A 24,192-nucleotide genomic window follows, 5' to 3' on the forward strand; every position below is an offset into this window, starting at 1 on the left:
AAGTTTGTCAGACAATCCGACAGACAGTCCGTTCAAAATTTGCATGAACGGACTTGACCACACAAGATGAGCAGACAGTCCGCTGAAAGCGCGCGCGATGACGTGTACAGCACGTACGACGGGACTAGAAAAACGACGTCCTATACACTGCAATGCAACCTTCGGCCGTGTAAATCCTTTCTGAGCATGCACCATACTTAGTTCGTCCAACTTGCCTACTCACGAGCGGATTGTCCGCTGAAACCAAGTTTGGACGGAAAATTTCGGAAATTCCGTAAGACTTTGTTCGTCAGACAGTCCGCTGAAAAAGTCAGCTGAAGCCCACACATGAGCGGATTGTCCGCTGAAACACGGTTCAGCGGACTAAGTTGGACAGACAATCCGCCCGTGTGTACGCGGCCTAAGAGTTGTAATCTTTTTAGGTAAATTTGCTTCCTTTAAATAATCTTGTATTTTTTTTTTTAACTAATATTTCCCTTTTGTGTCTGCTTCTCCCTACTACTCCTTTGTAATATATACCTTTTCAGGTTCTGGTAAAGGTGACTCGATTGGAAGTTAAATATAATGTTTTTGTAGCATAATGATAATATTAATATACACAGAGATTAAATTTCAAAACGTAAAGATACAATGAAACTACTTATTAAAAAAAAATCAAAGTATGTTTAACTGGGAGGGTCCACATGATGTCACATTGACACCTGGGAATTCAGTTTAACCACTAGGAATCCACGCTATAGCCGAACGACGGCTACTGTGCAGAGCTGCATTGCTGTCATCCCGTGCATGAGCGGTCCGCGCATCCCCTGACGGGCGCGCACGGCGCACTCTGTGATCAGCGATTTTATGAAACTCGCTGGATCACAGATCGGAGTAAGGGGTCGATCCCGACCCCTTATCACATGATCAGCTCTCAGCCAATGACAGCTGATCACATGATGTCAACACAGTTGGTAATCGGCTATTTTTTGCTCCTCATGCTGACAGCACGAGGAGAAAAAAAAAAGCAGATCACCGGTGGCAGTGAGCGGGACATTAGTCCCCGATCACTGCGATGTGCCCCAACTCCTCAGTGCCCCCCTGTGCCCCCCACAAGTGCCGCCTACCAGTGCCTACAAGCGCCACCTGTCAGTGCCCACCAGCGCCACCTGTCAGTGCCCACAGTCCCACCTGTCAATGCCCACAGTACCACCTATCAGTGCCCACAATCAGTGCCTGGACTGTGCTGCTGCACATCAGTGCCATCTATCAGTGCCCATCAGTGTTACCTACCAGTGCCCATCAGTGTCACCTATCAGTGCCACCTATCAGTGCCCATCAGGGCCATCTATCAGTGCCCATCAGTGCCATCTATCAGTGGTACCTATCAGTGCCCACCCGTGCCACCCATTAGGACCCATCAGTACCATTTTATCAGTGGCCATCAGTGCCACCTTATCTGTGCCCATCAGTACCGACTTATCTGTCCCCATCAGTGCCACCTTATATGTGCCTATCAGTGCCGCCTTAACTATGCCCATTAGTGCCCACCAGTGCAGCCTATCAGTGCCCACCAGTGCAGCCTATCAGTGCCCACCAGTGCTGCCTCCTCAGCGCATATCAATGAAGCAGAAAAATTACCTGTTTGCAAAATTTTATAACAAACAATTAAACATGATTTTTTTTTTTTTACATTTTCCATCGTTTAGCAAAAAATAAAAATCCCAGCTGTGATTACATACCACCAAAAGAAAGCTCTATTTGTGGGAAAAAAATGATAAAAATTTAATTTGGGTACAGTGTTGTATGCCCGCGCAATTGTCATTCAAAGTGCATCAGTGCCGAAAGCTGAAAATTGGTCTGGGCAGGAGGGGGTTTAAGTGCCCAGTAAGCAAGTGGTTAAACATATTTTGTATTGTGCAAACTCCCAGTAAGTGCACTGGTGAACAACACACTAGGCCTGGCGTGTCAGTAGCAGAACATGTTGGAAATTTTACAATATTCAGTTTACAAAACTCAGAAGTATAAAGCAGTAGCAGAAACATTGGTAATGGGAATGGAACAAACCATCTGTGAAGCATGGCTCTGGTTCAAGTGTCTCCTCATAGACATAACCCAAGTAATTATCTTCTCCTTCCATTCCTGGTGGTCTGATGTCTATCGTGCTGCCCTCTGAGGAGCTGGAAAGTCTAACCTTCTGTAAAGAAGTCAAACAATGAAGTACAATTACTTATAAGGAGTGTGAATTGCTAAGCACCCATGTAACAACATGGTGCCAAAAACAATTAAGTGCATCAAAATCAACCAATCAAATATCAATGTTTCAGATAAATGACTAAACTGCTAAAACTGTAATTCGCTTGATCATTACGGTCAGTACATCACTTTTCAAACTGATCATATGTTTAAACAGGAAGGTGGTTTTTGGTGTTAATTTGCAAGTGTATCTAATGTGGGAAAAATAAAAATTGAAAGCTTCCAATATTAAAGTACAGAAGACTCAGAAGTATTAAACCAAAGCTGAATATGGACAACTGTTGATTTTAAAAAAAAATCTTTGTTAACTTAAAGTTGATGGCAATTTAGCAGTTCTACCATTTGCCAGAAGCTGGTGGCAGAACTGTCCGCAGTCTAGGCACATTCTAGTAATAAATTCATTATGCAATAAGCAAAGAGCAATATTATCGAATACTTTTGTTAGCTACACATATGTATGCTGTGTATTTCATGGCAAGCTATTCTTTTTTGGCACAAAGTCAATGTAGTTTAACGACTTTTGCATTCTTTGCTTCAGATTAACAAGTGCATACCAAATGTTTCATGTGATTTTCAAGACCATATACCACCATAATAGTGGTGTACATTAACCCACCAATACCAATGCAGCTTTACTTTTACACTCACTGAATCTTTTTGTACCCCATTCTGGATCTTTCCTTTTCCTTTTTATATTCTCCACATTAATGCGGGAACCACCAAAGCTATGTTCTCCCAACAGGACTAGATCAGACTTCCCTACTCAGTTAAGAAACTGGTTGAACATTTCAGCTGCTTTAATCTACTTAAAATTAAATAAAGTGCAATTGTATATACTATGGAAAGATTGTGCTCATTATGGTGGAACTGGCTGGGTTGTCACCTTGCTCCAAGTTTCTTCTTTTCGGGAGCATCATTGCACATAGCTCCCAGATATTGGGGGACAACCAATGGTTTTTATATTCTGAAATGTGTTAGGCATGAATGTGACCAAATATGGTCATATGTGAACACGTTTCTCTTAGATTAGGGCAGAAATTAAAGAAAATAATCTGTGCCACCCCCAGCAGCTGCTTATACTTACCTTTCATTATCTCCCTCAATGATCTCACCAGCCACAGGAGTAAAGAGAAGAAGCAATCCTATGACCTAACTGGAGCTTACATAGCTCCAATTCACTCACATGCAAAAATGCTGGGTGCCTATGCAGTACCAATGTCATGTCAAGGGTCACAAGATGATTTACAGGCTTCCCTATATCCGGGAGTATTGGATATCTCATGTCACTTAATGGGAGTGGCGGTGAGGTAACTATAAGCACCTTCAGAGGCTGGGATTATAAGTGGACCCATTTCCTTGCACTGCAAGGGGAAAGCACAGGTCCACTTTACTTATAGTCTGCCTAAAATAAACGTAATCTAATTGAATATGGTTTATCACAAGCTTTTTAGACCTCTTTTCAAGTATAAGACAGAGCTGATTTTACCTTATACCCCCTAAAACAATGAGCCTATAATATCTACACAAAAGTTTTTTGATGTATTTACAAAAAGTCACAGTTGTATATCTCAATTGACCTGGGGTGGGATACAGCTCTGCTGTTCTCCTTATATTAAATACAAATCTTAACTAGGAAATAGGTCTGTATCATACACTGTGGCGGCAAAAATTCTCTAGCAGATAATAACATGCCTGCAAAGTACAGAAGATAGTTAGAACGTCATAGCCATTAATTGCATAAAAATTTACAAGGACAGGTGCAAACTGATAACATATTATGGTGGTAGAATCCCTTACTAAATGTTTATTAGATTTTAATCAGTGCAGATTATTTAAAAAACCTATGAGCTTGAATTGGGTTTTCACCTTCAGATGACTTTAATATTCCTGGTTTGCTCAGGTTCTTTAACAATTTTTTTCAAACAATGATTTTTTTCTAATTTGTATTTGCATTATTTTTGAATTAGAAAAGGTGTTTTTATGCTATAGAGCAGTGATTTGCAATTAGCGGACCTCCAGCTGTTACAGAACTACAATTCCCATGAGGCATAGCAAGATCTGACAGCCACAAGCATGACACCCAGAGGCAGAGGCATGATGGGACTTGTAGTTTTGTAACATCTGGAGGTCCACTAATTGCATATCCCTGCTATAGAGTATGACAAATTGTTCTGTGGAAACAGAAAAACTGTATAAAATGCACATAAGATTACATAACAGAGCTGTTCCAGCTATAGGGTAACAGATCTACAGATTATGTACACCTACATTTGCGTTATCGCAAACACAAAGTATTTGTACAAGCTGAAGGTGAAAAATCCATTAGGCACTGTTAGATATGGTCAACTTACCAGGCCAAATTGAACTCTTGACTGTAACCAGTCAGGAGCTTCAGGCAACAAGGGTGGTCTAGTGATGTGACCTGTATCTCCTTTGACATAGCTTCCTCACTGTCCTCTGTTGCCTGAGCCTCCCTGCAGGACTTCAAGTCTTGATAATGATTGCAGTTCACCAAGGTTTTTTGTTTAGTTAGCAGATTATGGATGGGATGGGGAAAGCGTTATATTAGCAATACTGATATACCATAAGGTATGAACAATGAGAAAGCTTTTTTTCATATAAGTCAATAATAAAGGTAGAATAACAAGTACAATATACCGTCATGGCCAAAAATATTGTTGCAATTACAAATGTTTAGGCATTCTCATGTTTTTTTCTTTTGTTTGTATTGGTATGACACAAAAAGTGGAGAAACAAAAAGCCAAATCTGACACATTCAACGCAAAACTCCAAAAAATGTACTAGATACAATTATTGCCACCTTCTCAAAATTGCAAAAATAATTGCATTCCAAGTTTGTGATGCTTCTGTAATTTGCAATTAAACTCACGTGTATCAATTAACAGGTGCTAACAATATAGCAGTCACACCAGCAACCAGTTAAAGAGGTGAAAAATTAACTCAACCTTTCTGTTGTGTGTCTGTGCCACAGGGAGCACGGAGAAGAGAATGAGCAACAAAGAAATGTATGAGGATTTGAGAACAAAAATTGTGGAAAAGAATTGACAATCTCAAGTTACAAGGCCATCTCCAGAGATTTTAATGTTCCTGTGCCTACTGTGCACAACATTGTCAAGAAAATTACAGCCCATGGCACTGTAGCTAATCTCCCTGAACATGGACAAATGAGAAAAACTGATCAAAGAGTTTGCCAAAACATACCTGAGGAAGCCAAAATACTTTTGGGAGAATGCACTGTGGACAGACAAAACAAAACTACAGCTTTTGGTAAAGCTCACCATTCTACTTTTTTTCAGAAAAATAAATGAATACAGTCACTACAGTCAAATATGGTGGAGGTTCACTGATATTTGGGGTTGCTTTGCTGCTTCAGACATTGGATGTCTTGACCATGTGCATGGCGTTATGAAATCTGAAGACTACCAAAGAATTCTGGGGTGCAATGTAAGGCCCAGCATCAGAAAGTTGGGTCTCCATCAGAGGTCATGGGTCTTACAGTTAGACAATGACCCAAAGCACATGACAAAAAGAGCACCCAGGCATGGTTTAAGACAAAGCGCTGGAGAGTACTGAACTGGCCAGGAATTAATTCAGATCTAAATCCCATAGAGCACCTGCGGAGAGCAGCACTTGGGAAAAGGAAGCCTTCCAATCTGAGAGACCTGGAGAAGTTGATGAAAGAAGACTGGTCCACAATTCCAGTAGAGAGGTGTAAGAAACTCATTGATGGTTACAGGAAGCAATTGATTTCAGTTATTTTTTCCAAGGTTGTGCTACCAAACATTAAACTGACAGTGTCAATAATTTTGTTCAGTTCATTTTTTGAATTTTGCATGGAATGTGTCAGATTAGATTTTTTTGTTTCTCCACTTTTTTGTGTCATACCAATACAAAAAAAAGAAATAAACATGAGAATGCCTAAACATTTGTAATTGCAACAATTTTCTGGGCGAAGTGGTGCATTATCTGACAGAAATGAAGGGATGCCAATATTTTTGGTCATGACTGTATATATATATATATATATATATATATATATATATATATATATATATATACACACACACACACATACATATACAGTATGCCTGTATATCCTTTCTGTGTCTATCTATTGATTCATTTATAAATCAATATTCACCAGAGAGCTGCTTCAGACAGAAAAACTGGTTCTGAAAACCCTGTTACTACTACTCTCACGGTGTTAACTGTATGCCCATACCTCTATGGCTTTACCATCTTCCTCACTATATCAGAAGCAAGTCCTGAAGACACCTACAAACCTTCTATAGTACATATTTGGCAGACACTTGCAGGAATTAAATTAATTGCAAGTTTTAAGAAATACAATTTTACATTTTTTTACAAAATTGAGTACAGCCATAATATCATGCATCACAGCACCTTTGTTTGGAACTACAGAGTCCTGGCATCGATTCTAACTTGCTCTCCCTCTTGCAGATCTATATCTTTGTCTATGTGATTTTCTCTGTAGACTTTACTAGGAGTGGAGTGGTGGAATAGCTAAGTTCTTTTTGAATTATAACAGGTGCCCAAAATTATATTGTGTCAGGTGTGTACATAATAAAAATTCAGTAAAACTGTACTGGGCAGAATTGGGAATCCCAGAGATGCTAAATTGCAGGCCTCTGATTAGGTGTTTCCAGAAATGCAAGCTCTGTAGAACGGTAGGAACAAACAATTTGAAGTCAAACCAAAGTATTCAGATCTTCCAATAAGTACAAACAAACCAAAGTAAATACCTGATGACATCATGATTAAATGCAAGTAGGATCCATGCATAATGTTTCAAATGACATAACTACTTAAACACAATTATTTCTTTAATTAAGCTGTAAATCGACTATTTGTAATTCCTGTATAATAGGGAAAATTTGAATTTATGCATATTTTTGAAAAATGATGCATGAACTCTTGCATTTTCTCCTTCTGTTAAAATTGTAAACTCCGTTAAGTTAGTCTTCCTGCAGAGCACAGCATGCACATCATTTAAGTAAAGTGGCATCAGTGACCACCGAGTACATGCAGCCTGTATATAGCAGCATCAACTTGACAGTTGATGGAACGTATGATTGGTTAAAGCAACATGCTGCTCTTGTACATTTCAGCACCATGGAGAGTGGCAACTGCCCACCCTGTGTTGTGAACTTCTGAGACATTGCTGAATTCACAGAACAGGGCAGGTTTACCAGTCTTGCATGATCATGCTATGGTCAAGTTAAACAGTTCAGCACTTGGGACAGCTGTGCAAAATTCTCATTGAGTTGCAATGGATGAGAAGGTTCATAACTGCGCTGCATGCAGACTGATATTTATTGGTAGCATATCCATATAGATTACTTGAGGGGACACCTTGCTGTGTCTTGTTAAAAATAAACACCAGAGCTGTATTCTTGACTCCTCCAACTTGTTTTTACCCCTGTGAGAAGTGAGAAGGGGAAGCAATAAAGGTCAAAGTATGCCATCTTTCTGCAGACTTGCATGCGCCTAGATTCAAAGGCAAAGGACAAATGAATGCAGTCATAATTTGTATTTTTCAATGAAGGCACAGAGCTACACAGGCTGCTTTTAGCTGTTCCATTCTTAAACCAAAATCTGTCCACACATTTTAAATTGGAATTCCACAATCACTCAATTAAAAGTTGCACTTCTTGGTTACAACTACATTGTTGAGTATTCTTGCAATACCTTAAAGGGGTTGTATGGGTTTTTTTTTCTTTTAAATAACAAACATGTTATACTTACCTTCACTGTGCAGTTCGTTTTGCACAGAGTGGCCCCGAACCTCCTCTTTTGGGGTCCCTCGGCGGGTGTATCAGCTCCATCCTGCAATAGCTATCCCCCCTCTGGGAATCTCGAGGGGGTTAGCTTGCGGGCACGCTCCCTGTCATGGGACACACCCAGCAGGTGAATAGGCTCAGGTAAGTAAACGGGGGAAGCTGGGTGGGGGGGGGGGGGGGGGGCATCATTGCCAGGTGTTTTTTCACCTTAATGCATAGGATTCAATAAAGTGAAAAAACACGGACCTTTACAACCCCTGTAAAGCGTCACTAAACCCACATCATAAAAAACTATCAATAAACTATCAATAAATGGTATATTACATGCTGTTTATACTCACTTGGTCACTATGAGATTTGTTTTCTGTATTCTGAAAAAAAAACTGGTTGATCCTGCTGCTCTCTTCTGTTCATGTCCCCAATTCAGCTAGGGATTTTGCAGATGGCCTGGCAACTCTGTACATGTTCAGTTTTCAATGAGTTTCTATCCCGGGCATTTCCTCCCTATTACATCTGAGCAGCCCATGTGACTATAGAGTCACACATGTGGGCACATGCACTGTGGTAAATGACAGCCCACTGGCTCCCTCCTCCTTCATGTCCAATAACCAGCTAAATGCACTGGGGAGGGATATTACATGTAGATTGATGGAGGTTTCACCTCCTTGATCTAAGACACAGGCTGGAGGGGCATGACAGTCTGTGACTGGCGGAAATCCACCCACATCATGTTTTTCCCACTAAATAATAAAGATTTGGTTTCAAACATATATTTGTATGACAATTTAAAACTGTTTATGGATATTATTTATTTTTACTCTTTATTCCAAAGGCTGTTTTATTTATTTTGAACATGTGATCAGCAGCAGAGGAGTAGAAACTCCTCCTGCTTATGTTTCAATACAGACAGGCTAGGGAAAATTTGGGTCACGTGACAGCTGTATATCGTTTAGGAAAAGGGTAATTCTATTTTTTCTTTTTATTAAAATAATTACAGTGCTATCATCCATATACAGAAATAGAAGGGACAATGTAAATTACACAGTGTTTGTTTAGTATCACTTTAACTGTGCATAGTTAATGGCTAAACACAGGAAAACATGACTTTGTAGAGTAGACCAGCCATTCTCCAGATGTCCCTAGGGAAGGGATATGCAATTAGCGGACCTCCAGCTGTTGCAGAACTACAATTCCCATGAGGCATAGCAAGACTCTTAGAGGCACAAGTATGACAGCCAGAGGCAGAGGCATGATGGGACTTGTAGTTTAGCAACAGCTGGAGGTCCGCTAATTGCATATCCCTGCCCTAGGGGTTTCTCGAGTAGTGGCATGGTTTCGGCACCAACCTCACAAGGCAGGGCCAGCAGTATGGGACCAGTGAAGACTCTCTGCTGATATCTCAGGTAATAAACAATTTACATCAATTAGGTTTTAGCTGTTAGTATGGAGATTATTTTCCTACTGACCACCAATATAAAGGCCCACCACAATTTTCACTTTGTCTATGTCTGTTCTGGCCACTACTTTTTTCAGAACCAAAAATAACTTACTGATATAAGCCAGGAAGGGGTGGTTACATTTTCTTTTGATCAGTTAAGAAAAACAAAATATGGCTTAGATAGGTAGATTCACAAGATACCCTCACAATTGATTGAGTTCTATGAAGAGAATGTGGACACTTGTCCAGCAGTAGAACTTGAGGCAGAGGGGAGGAAATACTTGACTTTACTGACTGTCTTGCAGTTTATTAGGTACACTAGACTGGGGAATTGTACTGCGGGGGGTCCTACCACCTTCTCCTCCATTTCAAAAATCAGATAGACTCCACGGTTGGATTTTTGTTATTAAGTTTATTTGTATTTTCTGCATATAAGGATACCATAGGTCTATGAATGATACAGAACTTTCATATGTACTTTGACTGAAAAACTTAAACTGGAACTTCACTCTCTCAATCAACATTGACTATTTGTATATTGTATATACATTCTTATGCTGCTAGCATTAGTAAATGCAGTGCATCCGGAAAGTATTCACAGCGCTTCACTAATTCCACATTTTGGTATGTTACAGCCTTATTCCAAAATTAATTAAATTCATTATTTTCCTCAAAATTCTACAAACAATACCCCATAATGACAACATGAAAGAAGTTTGTTTGAAATATTTGCAAATTTATTAAAAATAAAAAAGGAATATAATTCCATGTACAAGTAGTCACAGCCTTAGATCAATACTTTGTTGAAGCACCTTTGGCACCATTTACAGCCTCAAGTCTTTTTGAGTATGATGCTACAAACTTGGCACACCTATTTTCAGACAGTTTCTCCCATTCTTTTTTGAAGGACCTCTCAAGCTCCATCAGGTTGGATGGGGAGCGTCAGCGAACAGCCATTTTCAGATCTCTTCAGAGATGTTCAATCGGGTTCTGGGTCTGGGCTCTGGCTGGGCCACTCAAGACATTCACAGAGTTGTCCCATAGCCACTCCTTTGTTATTTTGGCTGTGTGCTTAGGGTTGTTGTCCTGTTGGAAGATGAACCTTTGCCCCAGTCTGAGATCCAAATCACTCTGGAGCAGATTTTCATCAAGAATGTCTCTGTACTGTGCTGCATTCATTTTTTCCTCACTCCTGACTAGTCTCCCAGTTCCTGCCATTGAAAAAAATCCCCACAGCATGATGCTGCCACCACCATGCTTCAATGTAGGGATGGGATTGGCCAGGTGATGAGTGATGCCTGGTTTCCTCCAGACATGACATTTGCCATTCAAGCCAGAGTTCAATCTTTGTTTCACGAGACCAGATAATTTTGTTTTTCATGGTCTGAGAGTCCTTCAGGGGCCTTTTGGCAAACTCCATATGCCTTTTACTGAGGAATTGCTTCCGTCTGACCACTCTACCATGCAGTTCTGATTGGTGGAATGCTGCAGAGATGGTTGTTCTTCTGGAAAGTTCACTGGAGCTATGTCAGAGTGACCATCTCTCAGTCACCTCTCTGACTAAGGTCCTTCTCTTCGGAACGCTCAGTTTGGCTGGGCTTCTCGCTCTAGGAAGAGTCCTGGTGGTTCCAAACTTCTTCCATTTACGAATGATGGAGGCCACTGTGCTCATTGGGACCTTTAATGCTGCAGACATTTTTCTGTACCCTTCCCCAGATCTGTGCCTCCATACAATCCTGTCTCGGAGGTCTACAGACAATTCCTTTGTCTTCATGGCTTGGTTTGTGCTTTGACATGTACTGTGGACTGTGGGACCATATATAGATAGGTGTGTGCCTTTCCAAATCATGTCCAATCAACTGAATTTACCACAGGTGAACCCTAATCAAGTTATAGAAACATCTCAAGGATGATCAGTGGAAACTGGATGCACCCGAGCTCAGCTTTGAGTGTCATGGAAAAGGGTGTGAATACTTGTGTACAAGGGATTTTTTTGTTTTTCAATTTTAATAAATTTGCAAAGATTTCAAACAAACCATTCATGTTGTCATTATGGGGTATTGTTTGTAGATCTTTGAGGAAAATAATTAATTTAATTAATTTTGGAATATGGCTGTAACATAAAATGTGGAAAAAGTGAATCGCTGTGAATACTTTCCAGATGCACTCTACCTGTTCTTCTATGGCTATGAAAGTCATTTATATGTGTATGGCAAATAAAAACCTATTAAAAAAGGCTAAGAAAGCCCTGCTGAAGAGATTGATTTGTGCAGCTGTTAAATAGTGTTTGAGGGTTTCCAAAGATTTTTTATTAGTGGGCAGCATTTTATAAAAAAAGTGCTTGTGTAGGTTTGGCCATGCCGTGATAAATATTCATGAATTTACATTTCAAAGGTTACAGTCTTTTCCTATGATTCTGGCTGTCAGCCACAACAGTTTGTACAACATCCATAAATAAAACCATGTTCCTGAAAACCTTCTAATGTTACACTTTGTGATTTCATGGTAATTTTGGAAGGTTTCTCTCTCTTTTTTTTTTTTCATTTAAACAAGAGTACCCGGAATTGAATTTGTTACTCCAACCAATCCAACCATTTTCTGAATTTGATCAAACAGACAATTACAATTGTAAATCAATCTAAACCACTACAATACAAATCACTACATACAGTATTTTTCTGCCATAATTAATCATTTCAGGTTCAAAATCAGCTGTCCTTGCAATCAGAAGCTTCCAAAATTGTCATAAAATTAAAGTATATAAGAATTATAATTCTAGGTAGGCGCACAAATGTATTATTAGTAAAGAAATTTTGATTATTATTTCGATAGATTCAAAAGAACTGGAAAGAAAACTGTTAGTAAAACATGAATCAAAGTTAAAGAATAAACTGCTACATGATAAAGTATTATTATTACAATTGTAACTATTGTTATTATTATTATTTTAGCTGCCTGTGGTCTGCAGATTTTAGAAACACATTGTGGCCTTTATATTATATCAAAATGGAAAAAGCTGCTGGTTGGTGGAAAAAATGAAGGGTAATTTTTGATCAGTTACCATGGAGTATTGTTCTTTGTTACTATTAAAAAACGCAATAAAAGGTAGGGGCAGTGCCGACGAAGTAAAATTTTCAGAAACAGAAGACCATTAAGGCTCGATTCACATCTATGCATGTTGCTTTTGAGAGTTTCTGCAGTGCTTTTTATGGTGCTTGCCGCGTTTTTGGACACACGTTTTTTACAGCGATTTTGCCGCGATTTGTGTTTTGCTCTTTTTTTTTTACACCGTATATGGAGGGGGCCAGGAAGACGTCCACCCCATCCTTAAAAACCAATAAGTCATCAGCTGTCAGCGGGCTTCCCTGCTGAATGTAGAAAAAAAAGATTTGTTGGATAAAACAAAATTGTGAATAAAACCAGTGTGGGGTCCCCTTCAGATCCAGAGTCCCTTGGGTCTAGTATGGATTCGGATGGGCCCCCCCATGCCAATTTTTTTTTTTTAAATGGTGTGGAGGCCCCCCAAAATCCATACCAGACCCTTATCCGAGCATGCAGCCCGTCAGGCCAGGAAAGTGAGGGGTTGAGCGAGCCCCCCCTCCTGAACCATACCAGGCCACGTGCCCTCAACATGGGGGGATAGGTGCTTTGGGACAGGGGGGGGCCTGCGCCTCCCCCACACCAATGCACCTTGCCCCCATGTTGATAGGGACAAGGGCCTCTTCCCGACAACCCTTGCCCAGTAGTTGTCGTGGTCTGTGGGTGATCAGAATCTGGAAGCCTCCTTTAACAAGGGGGCCCACAGATCCCAGCCTCCCCCCTATGTAAATGAGTATGAGATACATTGTACCCTTACCCATTCACCACAAAAAAGTAGTGTAGTGTTAAAAAATACAGTAGACAGTTTTTGACAAGTCTTTCATCGGTGGGAGTGGTGGCAGAGGAAGAAGAACACCCGACAAAGAAGACAGTAGAAAGAAGAAGTGTGGAAGAAGAAGCAGCGGGAGAAGGAGAAGACTGGAGGAGAAATCCGGGAGAAGATGGAGGGAAATCGGAGGAAGAAGCGGGGAAGAAGAAGATACTTTTAATAAAAGACTTGTCAAAAACTGTCGACTATATTTTTAAACACTACACTACTTTTTTTTTGAGCAACCAGCTATATACAGTGTAAAAAAAAACACAAATCGTGTCAAATTCGAGGTAAAAACGCAGTACTTTTGTTTTGGATGCGGGTCCATTGATGTCTATTACATTACGGGAAAAAAGTCTCCGAACCTTTCCAAAAATGCAGAAGAACCCATGTTAAAAAATGTCCCTTTATTTTTGCAAAATGCATCAAAAAACACATTAGTGTGAATAGAGCTTTAGGCCTCATTCACACTGGCAATGGCATATATGTGAAAAGTATTGGGACACCTGCCTTTACACACACATGAACTTTAACGGCATCCCAGTCTTAGGTCAGTAGGGTTCAATAGTGAGTTGGCCCACCCTTTGCAGATTTAACAGTTTCAACCCCTTTTGGGAAGGCTGTCCACAAAGTTTAAGAGTGCGTCTATGGGAATGTTTGACCATTTTTCCAGAAGCGCATTTTTGAGGTCAGGTACTGATGTGGACGAGAAGGCCAGGCTTGCAGTCTCCACTCTAATTCATCCCACAGGTGCTCTATCGGGTTGAGGTAAGGACTCTGTACAGGCCAGTCAAGTACCTCCACCTCAAACTCTCTCATCAATGTCTTTATGGACCTTGGTTTGTGTACTGGTCCAAATCATTTGGTGGAGGGGGGATTATGGTGTGGGGTTGTGTTTCAGGGGTTGGGCTTGGCCTGTTAGTTCCAGTGAAGGGAACTCTTAAAGTGATTGTAATTTTTTTATTTTTTTTAACAAACAAACATATACTTACCTCCACTGTGCAGTTCATTTTGCACAGAGTTGGCTCAATTCTTGACTTCTGGGGTCCCCCGCAGCGCTTGGAGCTCCTCCCCGCATCGTATAATCCCCCAGGAGAAGCGCTCTCCCGGGGGGGGGGGGGTTTACCGCAGATTGCCGGACTCGGCCTCACCACCGGTGCCATTGGATTTGATTGACAGCAGTGGGAGCCAACGGCTGCGCTGCTATCAATCTACCCAAACAAGAGCCGAGACAACGGGCAGAGGGGAAGAGTGCGTCTCTGGCGTGGGAATTATGGGGCTCAGGTGAGTAAAACGGGGGCTTGGGGGCCGGTCAGTGACAGAAGTTTTTTCACCTTAATGCATAGGATGCATTAAGGTGGAAATCACGAGGGTTTTCAACCCCTTTAAGACATCAGCATACCAAGACATTTTGGACAATTTCATGCTCCCATAGACGCACTCCTAAACCTTGTGGACAGAAGAGTATAATCATTTTAAATAGTATAATTAACACTTAGCACCTAAAGGAAAAAAGGGGAACTGAAGCAGATGGAAAGATTTCTTTACAGTAAGAGCTGTTAACATGTGGAATAGACCCCCACCTGAGCTAGTTCTCTGAAGTTTGTTATTAGAAAGGCTGGATGTGTTTCTAAATGCACAGAATATAACTGGCTATTAATCCATCCGTAATAACACCGCAAATTATTAAAATAAGCAATCAAGGAGTATTTGATTGCCTTAGAAGACCAGGAAAGAATTTTCTTCATTGCAGCTTTATTGGCTTTGATTTGTAACAATTTAATTGTTTTTCATTAATTCTATTTTTCTTCTTTTTAACAAACTGATACACTTTAAATAGTAGCCTTTAAATCTCAACAATGAGTACACCACACACTGGCAAAATTATATGGCACGTTCTTATTTAATTTACTGTAAAAAACTGTAAGACATGCATTACCTATGGCAACCAGAGAAGTTCCAGGCATTATTATTTAGATTCTTGCTAAAAATTTAATTATTGAAAAGTTTTTGGTGACAAATCTACTCTTCTGTTCCTCAGTCTCCATGCTTTAGTAATTATGTTTTATTGATGAACTGGAAAAAGATTATTAGGGAAGATGTAATACATTTTTTGTATTAATTCTTACCTCTTTACTCTCTTCAGGGTCAGATTCACTACTGAAATCTTCAGTGTTTGGGTTATCAAAGTCCGACTCTCCGGCTGCAATAGGCACTGCTACGGTGAGGCACTGTTGGTTACTAACAGCCATACAGTCCTTCTCATCACCTCCATACTTCTCCACACTGCTGCCTATCCCACTTGTTGTCCCACTTGCTTCTCGATGGTAATCATGTACTTTGATATTCTGCACAACAATATTGCTATAAACACCATTATCGCGTTTAATTCTCAGCTCTTCCAGCTGTTTTGTGTCATCCGCATCTTTTTTAGCTCTTAAAAACAATTTTTGGAAAAAATCTTGCAGGCATATCCTAATGTAGGACATCCCCTTCTGGATCCTGCCCACTGCGATCTGGAGATTATTCATTTCACCATCATCATCCGTAGCTGAAAGATTGTCAGAGCTGAAAGAGCTTAGGAGTAAGGCCAAGAACAAATTCAGCACCTAAAGTTCAAATAAAAACAGAGTCAAATGTAATATGTAATGTAATGTAATATAATATAATGTAATGTAATATATAGAACCACTCGGGAAGTAGGAATCTTAATCTCCACTTTTTTAGGCCAGACTTTTTTTTCTGTTTTGGATAGAGAAGGGAAGAGTTAAAATCTGTCATTTTATTTTTTGCTCTCTATGTCCTTTGGCAAAGACAATATCCACCCCTAGGCAAGGTTCACACCTATGTGTGTGTGTTTTTTTTTTAGTGCATTTTGCAGAAATGCACTACAGTCCATTTAACATGATTTCTTAGGGGACACATTCACATCTACGCATTTTTTCGGTTGCTCCATTTTTGGAAAGGGTTACTGTGACTTTTTATCCCGCAGCAGATTGCCATTTGCGTTTAATGGACTTTTATGAAGCCACACCAAAAAAGCAAGTGTTGCGTTTTTTGATGCGTGTTTGCATGCATTTTTTTTGTTTTCCCTAATAGGAAAGGCTCTTTAACAAACAGTGGATAGCCAGTTGTTAAGGAGCGGGTGCATAGTACATAGTTGGTAAGGTTGAATAAAGACACCAGTCCATCCAGTTCAACCTGAGTGAGTGTCTACAATTGTCCCTATCCCTGTACATTGTAACACTGCACACTCACATTGGTCCCTACACCCTCAAGGAGCCCACAATCCAAGGTCCCCATTCATATACTAGCCACAATTTTGGACAGAAGCCAATTAACCTACCAGCATGTCTTTGGAGTGTGGGAGGAACCAGAGTACCCAGAGGAAACCCACACAGGTACAGGGAGAACATGCAAACTCCAGGCAGGTAGTGTCGTGGTTGGGATTGCGACCCTTTTTACTGCTAGGTGAGAGTGCTAACCACTACACCACTGTGCTGCCACAGTGCCACAGTGTCCTTAACAACCGATGACTCATCAGCTGACAGTGGTAAACCAAAGAATGGTGGCATTAAAACCCTTCAGGTCTGGTATGGATTTTAAGGGGAAGCCCATGCCAAATCCATACCTATTCAAGCGTGAAGCCTTGCAGTCTAGGAAAGGGAGGGGGGGTGAGAGAGTGTCCCCTCCCCCTACTGAATCATAACTGGCCACATGCCCTCACCATGGTGGCTGCTTTGGGGCAGGGGGCTCCACCCCCCCAAAGCACCTTGTCCCCATGTTGTTGAGTACAAGGGCCTCTTCCACACAACCCTGGCCAGTGGTTGTGGGCTTGGGGAGGGGCTAACTTGTTAGAATTGTTAGAATTTTGGAGCCCTCTTAAACAAGGGGGTCCCCAGATACCAGCCCCCATCTATGTGAATGAGTCAGCGGGGAATCCATTGTTAAGGATTCGGCAGGCCATCCGCTTCTCAACAACTGGCTATTCACAGTTTGTTAAGGAGCCTTTCCTATTAGAAAAGAAAAACCCCAGCAAAATGCAAGAAAAATGCATGCAAAAAATGCATCAAAAATGTGTGTTCAAAAATGCAAAACGCTCTAGAAAAACTAAATCAACCGCATGTGAATCTAGCCTTTGATAGTAGTCACCAGAACAGGTGTCTTTCACCTCTTGTTGCAGTGACATCTGTACAATTTTGGATTCTCTAACACTCCCTGTCTCAGTAACAAGGTCACCAGGACAAAGGGACAGTGTGAATGAATTCAGCAGAGACACAAAAAAAGATATATATAAATTTACAGGGGTTCTAATCCTTCTCTATTCTATCCGAAACTAAAAAGAAAAGATTGGGCTATACATACATTTTAAGTTATAATAATAGTGCAGCCTAGACTTGTGCACAACAGAAAATTTTGTTTAGTTTTGGTTCGCTGTCATTCGTAAAATACATCATTTCGTTCTGTTATATTCATTATGTTACGTTAATATGTTTTCGGATAATTCGTTATTACTCGTAGAGTGTCGAATTAATTCGTTCGTATTCGTTGAAATTCGCTATTTATGTATGTATAGACATTCGTGATAATGATTCGTAGTTTGGAAAGTCGTTTGTTTATTGAATCTTTTAACACACACAATGACAACGTCTCTTCTCCTCGGCTCAATACAACACCCTTCTAACTCAGTTCTCAGGAATGCACTTTGCCAGTAATCCATCCTCCGGGACAAAATGAATTAGCTGATTGGACTATAAGATTTACTTTGAGCTGACCTTTTGTTTCATTAGATCTTTAAAGAATTATCGAATTCATTGGAATTCATTCATTATATTTCTTTTGTATTCGTTGTTATTCGTTATTTTTTTATTCGGATGCATCCGAATGTCCGAAAGATGCAAAATTCGGCCGAATTTCGATTCGTTACGAAACGAATTGCACAAGCCTAGTGCAACCCTACCTCTCCTGCACAGCTGTGTTTGCTGTAATTTACTTATATTTTCTTCCTGTTAGAGCAGCAATGTTGATCAGTAAGACATATCTCTTGCTTGAGCATATGTATAGCCATTTTTTTGTTTTGAATAGAGCAGAAAATCCCTGTCTGGTTATTTTTTGCTGCCTGTGTACTATTGGGGAAATTTCCTTTCACTTCTTGCCCCAGAAACACAAGTTCTTTTTTTTCTTCATTTATGTTTTTTACTACATTTTCCAGCTCTAGGAGAAGGAGGTGGGCCTAGTGACGCGTCATCAGGAGGAACACTAGGTGAACCTAGAACAGCAGGCAGCCTCTTAAAGATGTCACACCAAGCCATGGCAGTGGGAATGTAAATGTATTGCATTTGGGTGCTGAAAATACGAATGCAAGTTACTCGCTAGGGGGAGAACCTCTGGGAGAATCTAGGATGGAAAAGGACCTCAGGGTCCTAGTAGATGACAGGCTCAGCAATGACATGCAATGCCAAGCTGCTGCAAGCAAAGCAAACAGAATATTGGCATGCATTAAAAAGGGGATTCACTCCAGAGATAAAACGATAATTCTCCCACTCTACAAGACTCTTGTCCGGCCTCACCTGAAATATGCCATCCAGTTCTGGGCACCAGTCCTCAAGAAGGATGTGTTGGAACCAGAAAGAGTCCAGAAAAGGGCAACAAAGCTTATAAAGAGACTGGAGGACCTTGGCTATGGGGAAAGACTACAAGCAAGCACTGAACTTATTCTCTCTGGAGAGGAGATGCTTGAGAGGGGATATCATAGTGATTCACAAATATCAATGAAAGGGAATTTAAAAGGACATGCGGCCATTCACTGAAATTGGAAGAGAAGTGGTTTAACCTTAAACTGCGTAGAAGGTTCTTTACCACCAGAGCAGTAAGGTTGTGGAATTCTCTTCCATAAGCAGTAGTATCAGCGGGGAGCATCAATAGTTTAAAAAAACGATTAGATGGGTACCTTCACGATCACAACATACAGGGATATACAATGTACTATTGACATAAACACAAGTACACTCACACACCACAGGTTGAACTGGATGGATTGGTGTATTTTTTCAATCTTATTGACTATGTAGAAATGTGCAAAATTCTCCACCAGGGTTTTAAAAAAAAAAAAAAACATTTAGGAGAGAGTGAAAATCTACTTTAATTTATACTCACTTTCAGGACTTCTCCAGAGCCTCCCCCATCCTCTGGACTCCCTACCTCAATCTCTCTGGCTATTTCCTACGCCTTTTATAGTGTAAGCTCTCACGAGTAGGGTCCTTCTAACCCTTTTGTCTTGAATTGTTTTGTAAATGTGCTGCCTATTTATTTTGTAAAATCATGAACAAGCTGTTGGAAATATAAAATCCTGTATAATAATAATAATTATCACAGCCTTTAGCCTCATTAGAAGTAATTCTGCTTTTAACATTTTTTTTTATTTTTTTTTATATGGCAGCTTTGAGATTATTTTGTTATTGGCACTAAGCCTGGGCAAGAGACAGGACGGCCTTACAGCCTGACACTAGTGCTTTGACATTTTTGAAAAGGCAGGAAGAAAATACAAGTAAACATAAATAATCAAGTAATCTCTGAAAGGTAATCTGCAATGCTACAACAATTTAGAAATTAAGATTTATGTTGTTACAGAGGCCCATCAGTAATTATCTTTAAACCAACATCACTTCTATTCTCCATGAACAGAATAATTCTCTATAAAATACAGCATCAAACATCAACTCAAATATGGTAATCACAAATGCAACATCCTAGCATAAACAACATCAACATCTGACCAAAGCTATAAGAGAACAATAATCCACATTTTTGTAAAATGTATTGCATAAACCAGAGGCAGGCAACCTTTTGAGCACAACGGGTGCCACTCCTGTCAGCTAAGAGCAGGAAACCAAGGATACAATTCGCACAGGCTCACCAAAATTGGTCATTAGAAGATTGGAAAAGCGTTGCCTGGTCTGACGAGTCTCGATTTCAGCTGCAACATTCAGATGGTAGGGTCAGAATTTGATGTAAACAACATGAAAGCATGGATCCATCCTGTCTTGTATCCACGGTTCAGGCTAATGGTGCTGTAATGGTGTGAGGGATATTTTCTTGGCACAATTTGGGCCCCTTAGTACCAAATGAGCATCCTTTAAACACCACGGCCTATCTGAGTATTGTTGCTGACCATGGCAATCCCTTTGTGACTACAGTGTACCCATCTTCTGATGGCTACTTCCAGCAGGATAATGCACCATGTCACAAAGCTCAAATCATCTCACCACTGGTGTGGTGGAATGGGAGATTTGCATCTTGAATGTGCAGCTGACAAATCTGCAGCAACTGTGTGATGCTATCATGTCAATATGGACTCTCTGAGGAATGTTTCCAACACCTTGTTTAATGTATGCCACAAAAAATTAGGCAGTTCTGAAGGCAAAAGGGGGACCAACTCGATGTTAGCAAGGTGTACCTAATAAAGTAGCCAATGAGTGTATATGTCACAGCCTTAAAGAGGTTGTAAAAAAAATAAAAATACCTGCAAGACAAAGGCTTAACCGTTTCCCGACCAGCGCACGCCGATGTACGTCGGCAGAATGCCACGGGCAGGCATATTGGCGTACAGGTACATCCAATCTTCAATGCCGCCCTGCCATCGCGAGCGCGCCGGTCGGGACCCCCGTGAGTCCTTTCGCGGGTCCCGCAGACTTGATCGCCATGGGCATACCCGCGATCGTCTCACGGGACGGCTGAATGGAGGAAATGCCGTGTAAACAGCATTTCTCCATTCTGCCTAGCAAATAGTGATGCTGATCTCTGCTCCATGTGATTGGAGCAGAGATCAGTGTTCACTAAATGAAAGCCCAACCCCCCACAGTTAGTAACACGCCCCTAGGAACACTTAACCCCTACACTGCCACCCACTGGTTAACCCCTTCACTGCCAGTGTCATTTACTTTTGCGCAAACCAATCAATAATCGCTTATTGCGATTTTTTTTTACCAAAAATATGTAGAAGAATACGTATCGGCCTAAACTGAGGGAAAAAAATTTTTTTTATATATTATTGAGGGATATTTATTATAGCAAAAAGTAAAAAAATAATGCGTTTTTTTTTTTTCAAAATTGTCGCTCTATTTTTGTTTATAGCGCAAAAAATAAAAACCACAGAGGTGATCAAATACCACCAAAAAAAACCTCTATTTGTGGGAAAAAAAGGACGTTTTTGTTTGGGAGCCACGTCACACGACCGCGCAATTTTCAGTTAAATCGACGGAGTGCCGAATCGCAAAAAGTGGTCTGGTCTTTGACTAGCAAAATGGTATGGTCTGTAAGTGGTTAATAAGCTAGTATGCATTGCATACTAGCTCCTTGTGAAATACTTACCTTAGAACGATGCCCTGCAGTGCCACCCACACTCCGCTCCCATGGCCAACATCTTTCACAGAGTTGCTTCTGGATTTGTGGGCTCTGGCGCTGTGATTGGCTGGAGCCTCGATGACGTCACACCCACGGGCCGTCCCTTCAGTGCGCATGCGCCGATGACGTCGGTGGCAGCGTATATAGTAAATAATTCCTAATCAGCACAAGTTTAGGAGGTAATTACAGTACCTACGGGTAAGCCTTACTATAGGCTTACCTGTAGGTACAATTAAAAAGGAAGACTTTACTTCCTCTTTAATTAGAAGTAGTAGTACACTAGGACATTGCCAAAATGTGAATGGGCACTTTTTATGATTCAAACAGCATAAAACACAAAATGAATTAGGGGGTGACAGAAGGAGGAATGCTTTCCTATCCCTTCCAGATTGTGTTGTGTGCAAACTGATGGCAGCTAAAAAAAAATTATTTTACTCTCCATAACTTAAAGCAGAACTAAACCCCCACTATACTCACCTCCACCTTCCATCGATGTGGCAGTTCTATTCCTTGTCAGCCACTATCAGGCGCATGGGAGTCAGTCATTTTGGAACAGGCAAGCTGCATATGTGCAGCTCAGTGTACATTGGGTAGAGAACTGTAAGTGGGCAGGTACATTTGTATTATTGCAGAATACATAATGGGGTTGATTTTCTAAAACGGGAGCGTGCAAAATTTGGGGCAGCTATACATAGAAACCAATCAGCTTTCAAGTTTTTGTTTCAAAGCTTAATTGAATAAGCTGAATTCAGAAGCTGATTGGCTACCATGCACAGCTGCACCAGATCTTGCACTCTATAGTTTTAGTAAATTAAACCCATAGTGTGTCTCTTCTGCAATAGAAAGCTGCCTGCTCGCAATTCTACAAAACTTAGGCTTAGTTCTGTTGGAAAAGCAACAGCAATCTGCTTACATACTGTGACTGTGTATATGCATTATACCTTTTTATCCAGCAGGTGGCACTGCAGTATGATAGTGTGTTATTCTATGATACAGTAATAACAGGATGTTCTATGTTAAGTGCATGTTCTTGTATTGTCCTATTTCCTGTAAGAAATGCATAAAGATATCCTCCATGAAAGTAAAGCTATCCTGTGCATACAACAAGGTTCTTGCACATGATTTCAATACTCAGCTAATAGGTTATGGGCCCAGGCTCCCAGGCACCTGAGCGGATACTCAGAGATGTCTGTGGGTACTGTATGCAAGCCAGTGAAAGATGGCAAGCGGTTCAGATGTAAAGTTTGCAATTGTAAAGCTGAACAATGTCAATTACCAGCTTTGGAAGTTTAAACTAGAAATATTTATAAGCAAGAATGACTTGTGGCAAGTGCTGAATACAGACAGACCCACAAACTGAGAGACGGAGGGAATGGGATAGGAAGGATAAACAAGCAAAATTAAAAGCTTACTAGTGGAAAATGACCAGCTTATCCACATAAGAACAGAGAAAATAGCCAAAGGTATGTGGACTTCATTACAAAAGCTGTGTTCAAGGCTAAACAGCAAACTGTTTTTGCTATGAAAATTTTACAAGATGAGACTTGAAGAAGCAGCAAATGCTATGAATGCTATGCTAGAGATCATAGAGCAGCTGCGTGCCATCGGAGAGGACATCAAAGATAATCAAAGATAATCATATTGTTGCCCTGCTCCTCTGCAGCCTTCCAAAGACATATACTCTCATTAACTCTTTAGAGACCAGACTTGAGCAGGAGCTCTAAAATATGTCACAGGCAAATTAATCGATGAATGTGACCGAAGGAAAGAAAATATGCACCATGATGACCAAGCTCTTAAGATGTACAAAGGTACAAAGCACAACAAAAAAAGTAGAGCATGTTTTCATTGTAAAAAGACCGGTCACTGAAAAAAGGACTGTTTTATCTGGAAAGCTGAGCAGCGAAAGCTATCCACAAAAGAAAGAGTCAAAGCAGCCACAAAGGAAACTGAAGACACATCGTGGAGTGGCACCTTTCAAGTAACACAGAGCAGCAAGCCACGCGGCTGGTGCATAGACTCAGGAGCGACAACCCACATGTTTAGCAATGAGACCTTCTTCACAAACATTGATTACAGTGTAAAAGACAAAGTTTTCCTAGCAATCGGTAAAAGCATGACATCAGAAGGTAAAGGCCAGGTCTTCCTGAACTGCATTACACCACAAAGTGTATCCTTGTAAAGAACGTGCGGTGTGTTCCAGAACTAGAAGGCAGCCTTCTATCAGTGAAAAGTCTTGCAAACAATGGTCTCACAGTTAAGTTCCAGGTTGATGAATGCACAATTCACAATAATAAGCAATTCCTTGCAAAAGGAAAACTGGATGATAACCAATACAGGCTCATCACCACAGACCAGCAAGCCAATATAGTCTCTAATGCCTA

At 40.6% G+C, this 24,192-nt stretch overlaps 1 protein-coding gene across 4 annotated transcripts in view; it reads right to left on the bottom strand.

The window, feature by feature from the left end:
* Positions 1–24,192, bottom strand: part of LOC143923735 (sodium channel protein type 2 subunit alpha-like) — a 351,076-nt gene that overhangs the window by 95,091 nt on the left and 231,793 nt on the right. For all 4 annotated transcript variants that reach the window (XR_013261775.1, XR_013261774.1, XM_077447556.1 and 1 more), the window contains exons 17-18: positions 15,535–16,014; positions 2,047–2,176 (exon numbers count right to left, since the gene is read on the bottom strand). Coding sequence is in view for 2 of the 4 variants with exons in the window: in XM_077447556.1 (XP_077303682.1) it covers positions 2,047–2,176; positions 15,535–16,014 (610 nt within the window). In the remaining 2 variants the exon portion in view is untranslated. The remainder of the gene's footprint in view (positions 1–2,046; positions 2,177–15,534; positions 16,015–24,192) is intronic.

This window comes from Lithobates pipiens, unplaced genomic scaffold (assembly GCF_037356315.1).
Source record: "Lithobates pipiens isolate NorthernLeopardFrog02 unplaced genomic scaffold, aLitPip1_a1.2 Scaffold_22, whole genome shotgun sequence".
NCBI classification, from domain to species: domain Eukaryota; kingdom Metazoa; phylum Chordata; class Amphibia; order Anura; family Ranidae; genus Lithobates; species Lithobates pipiens.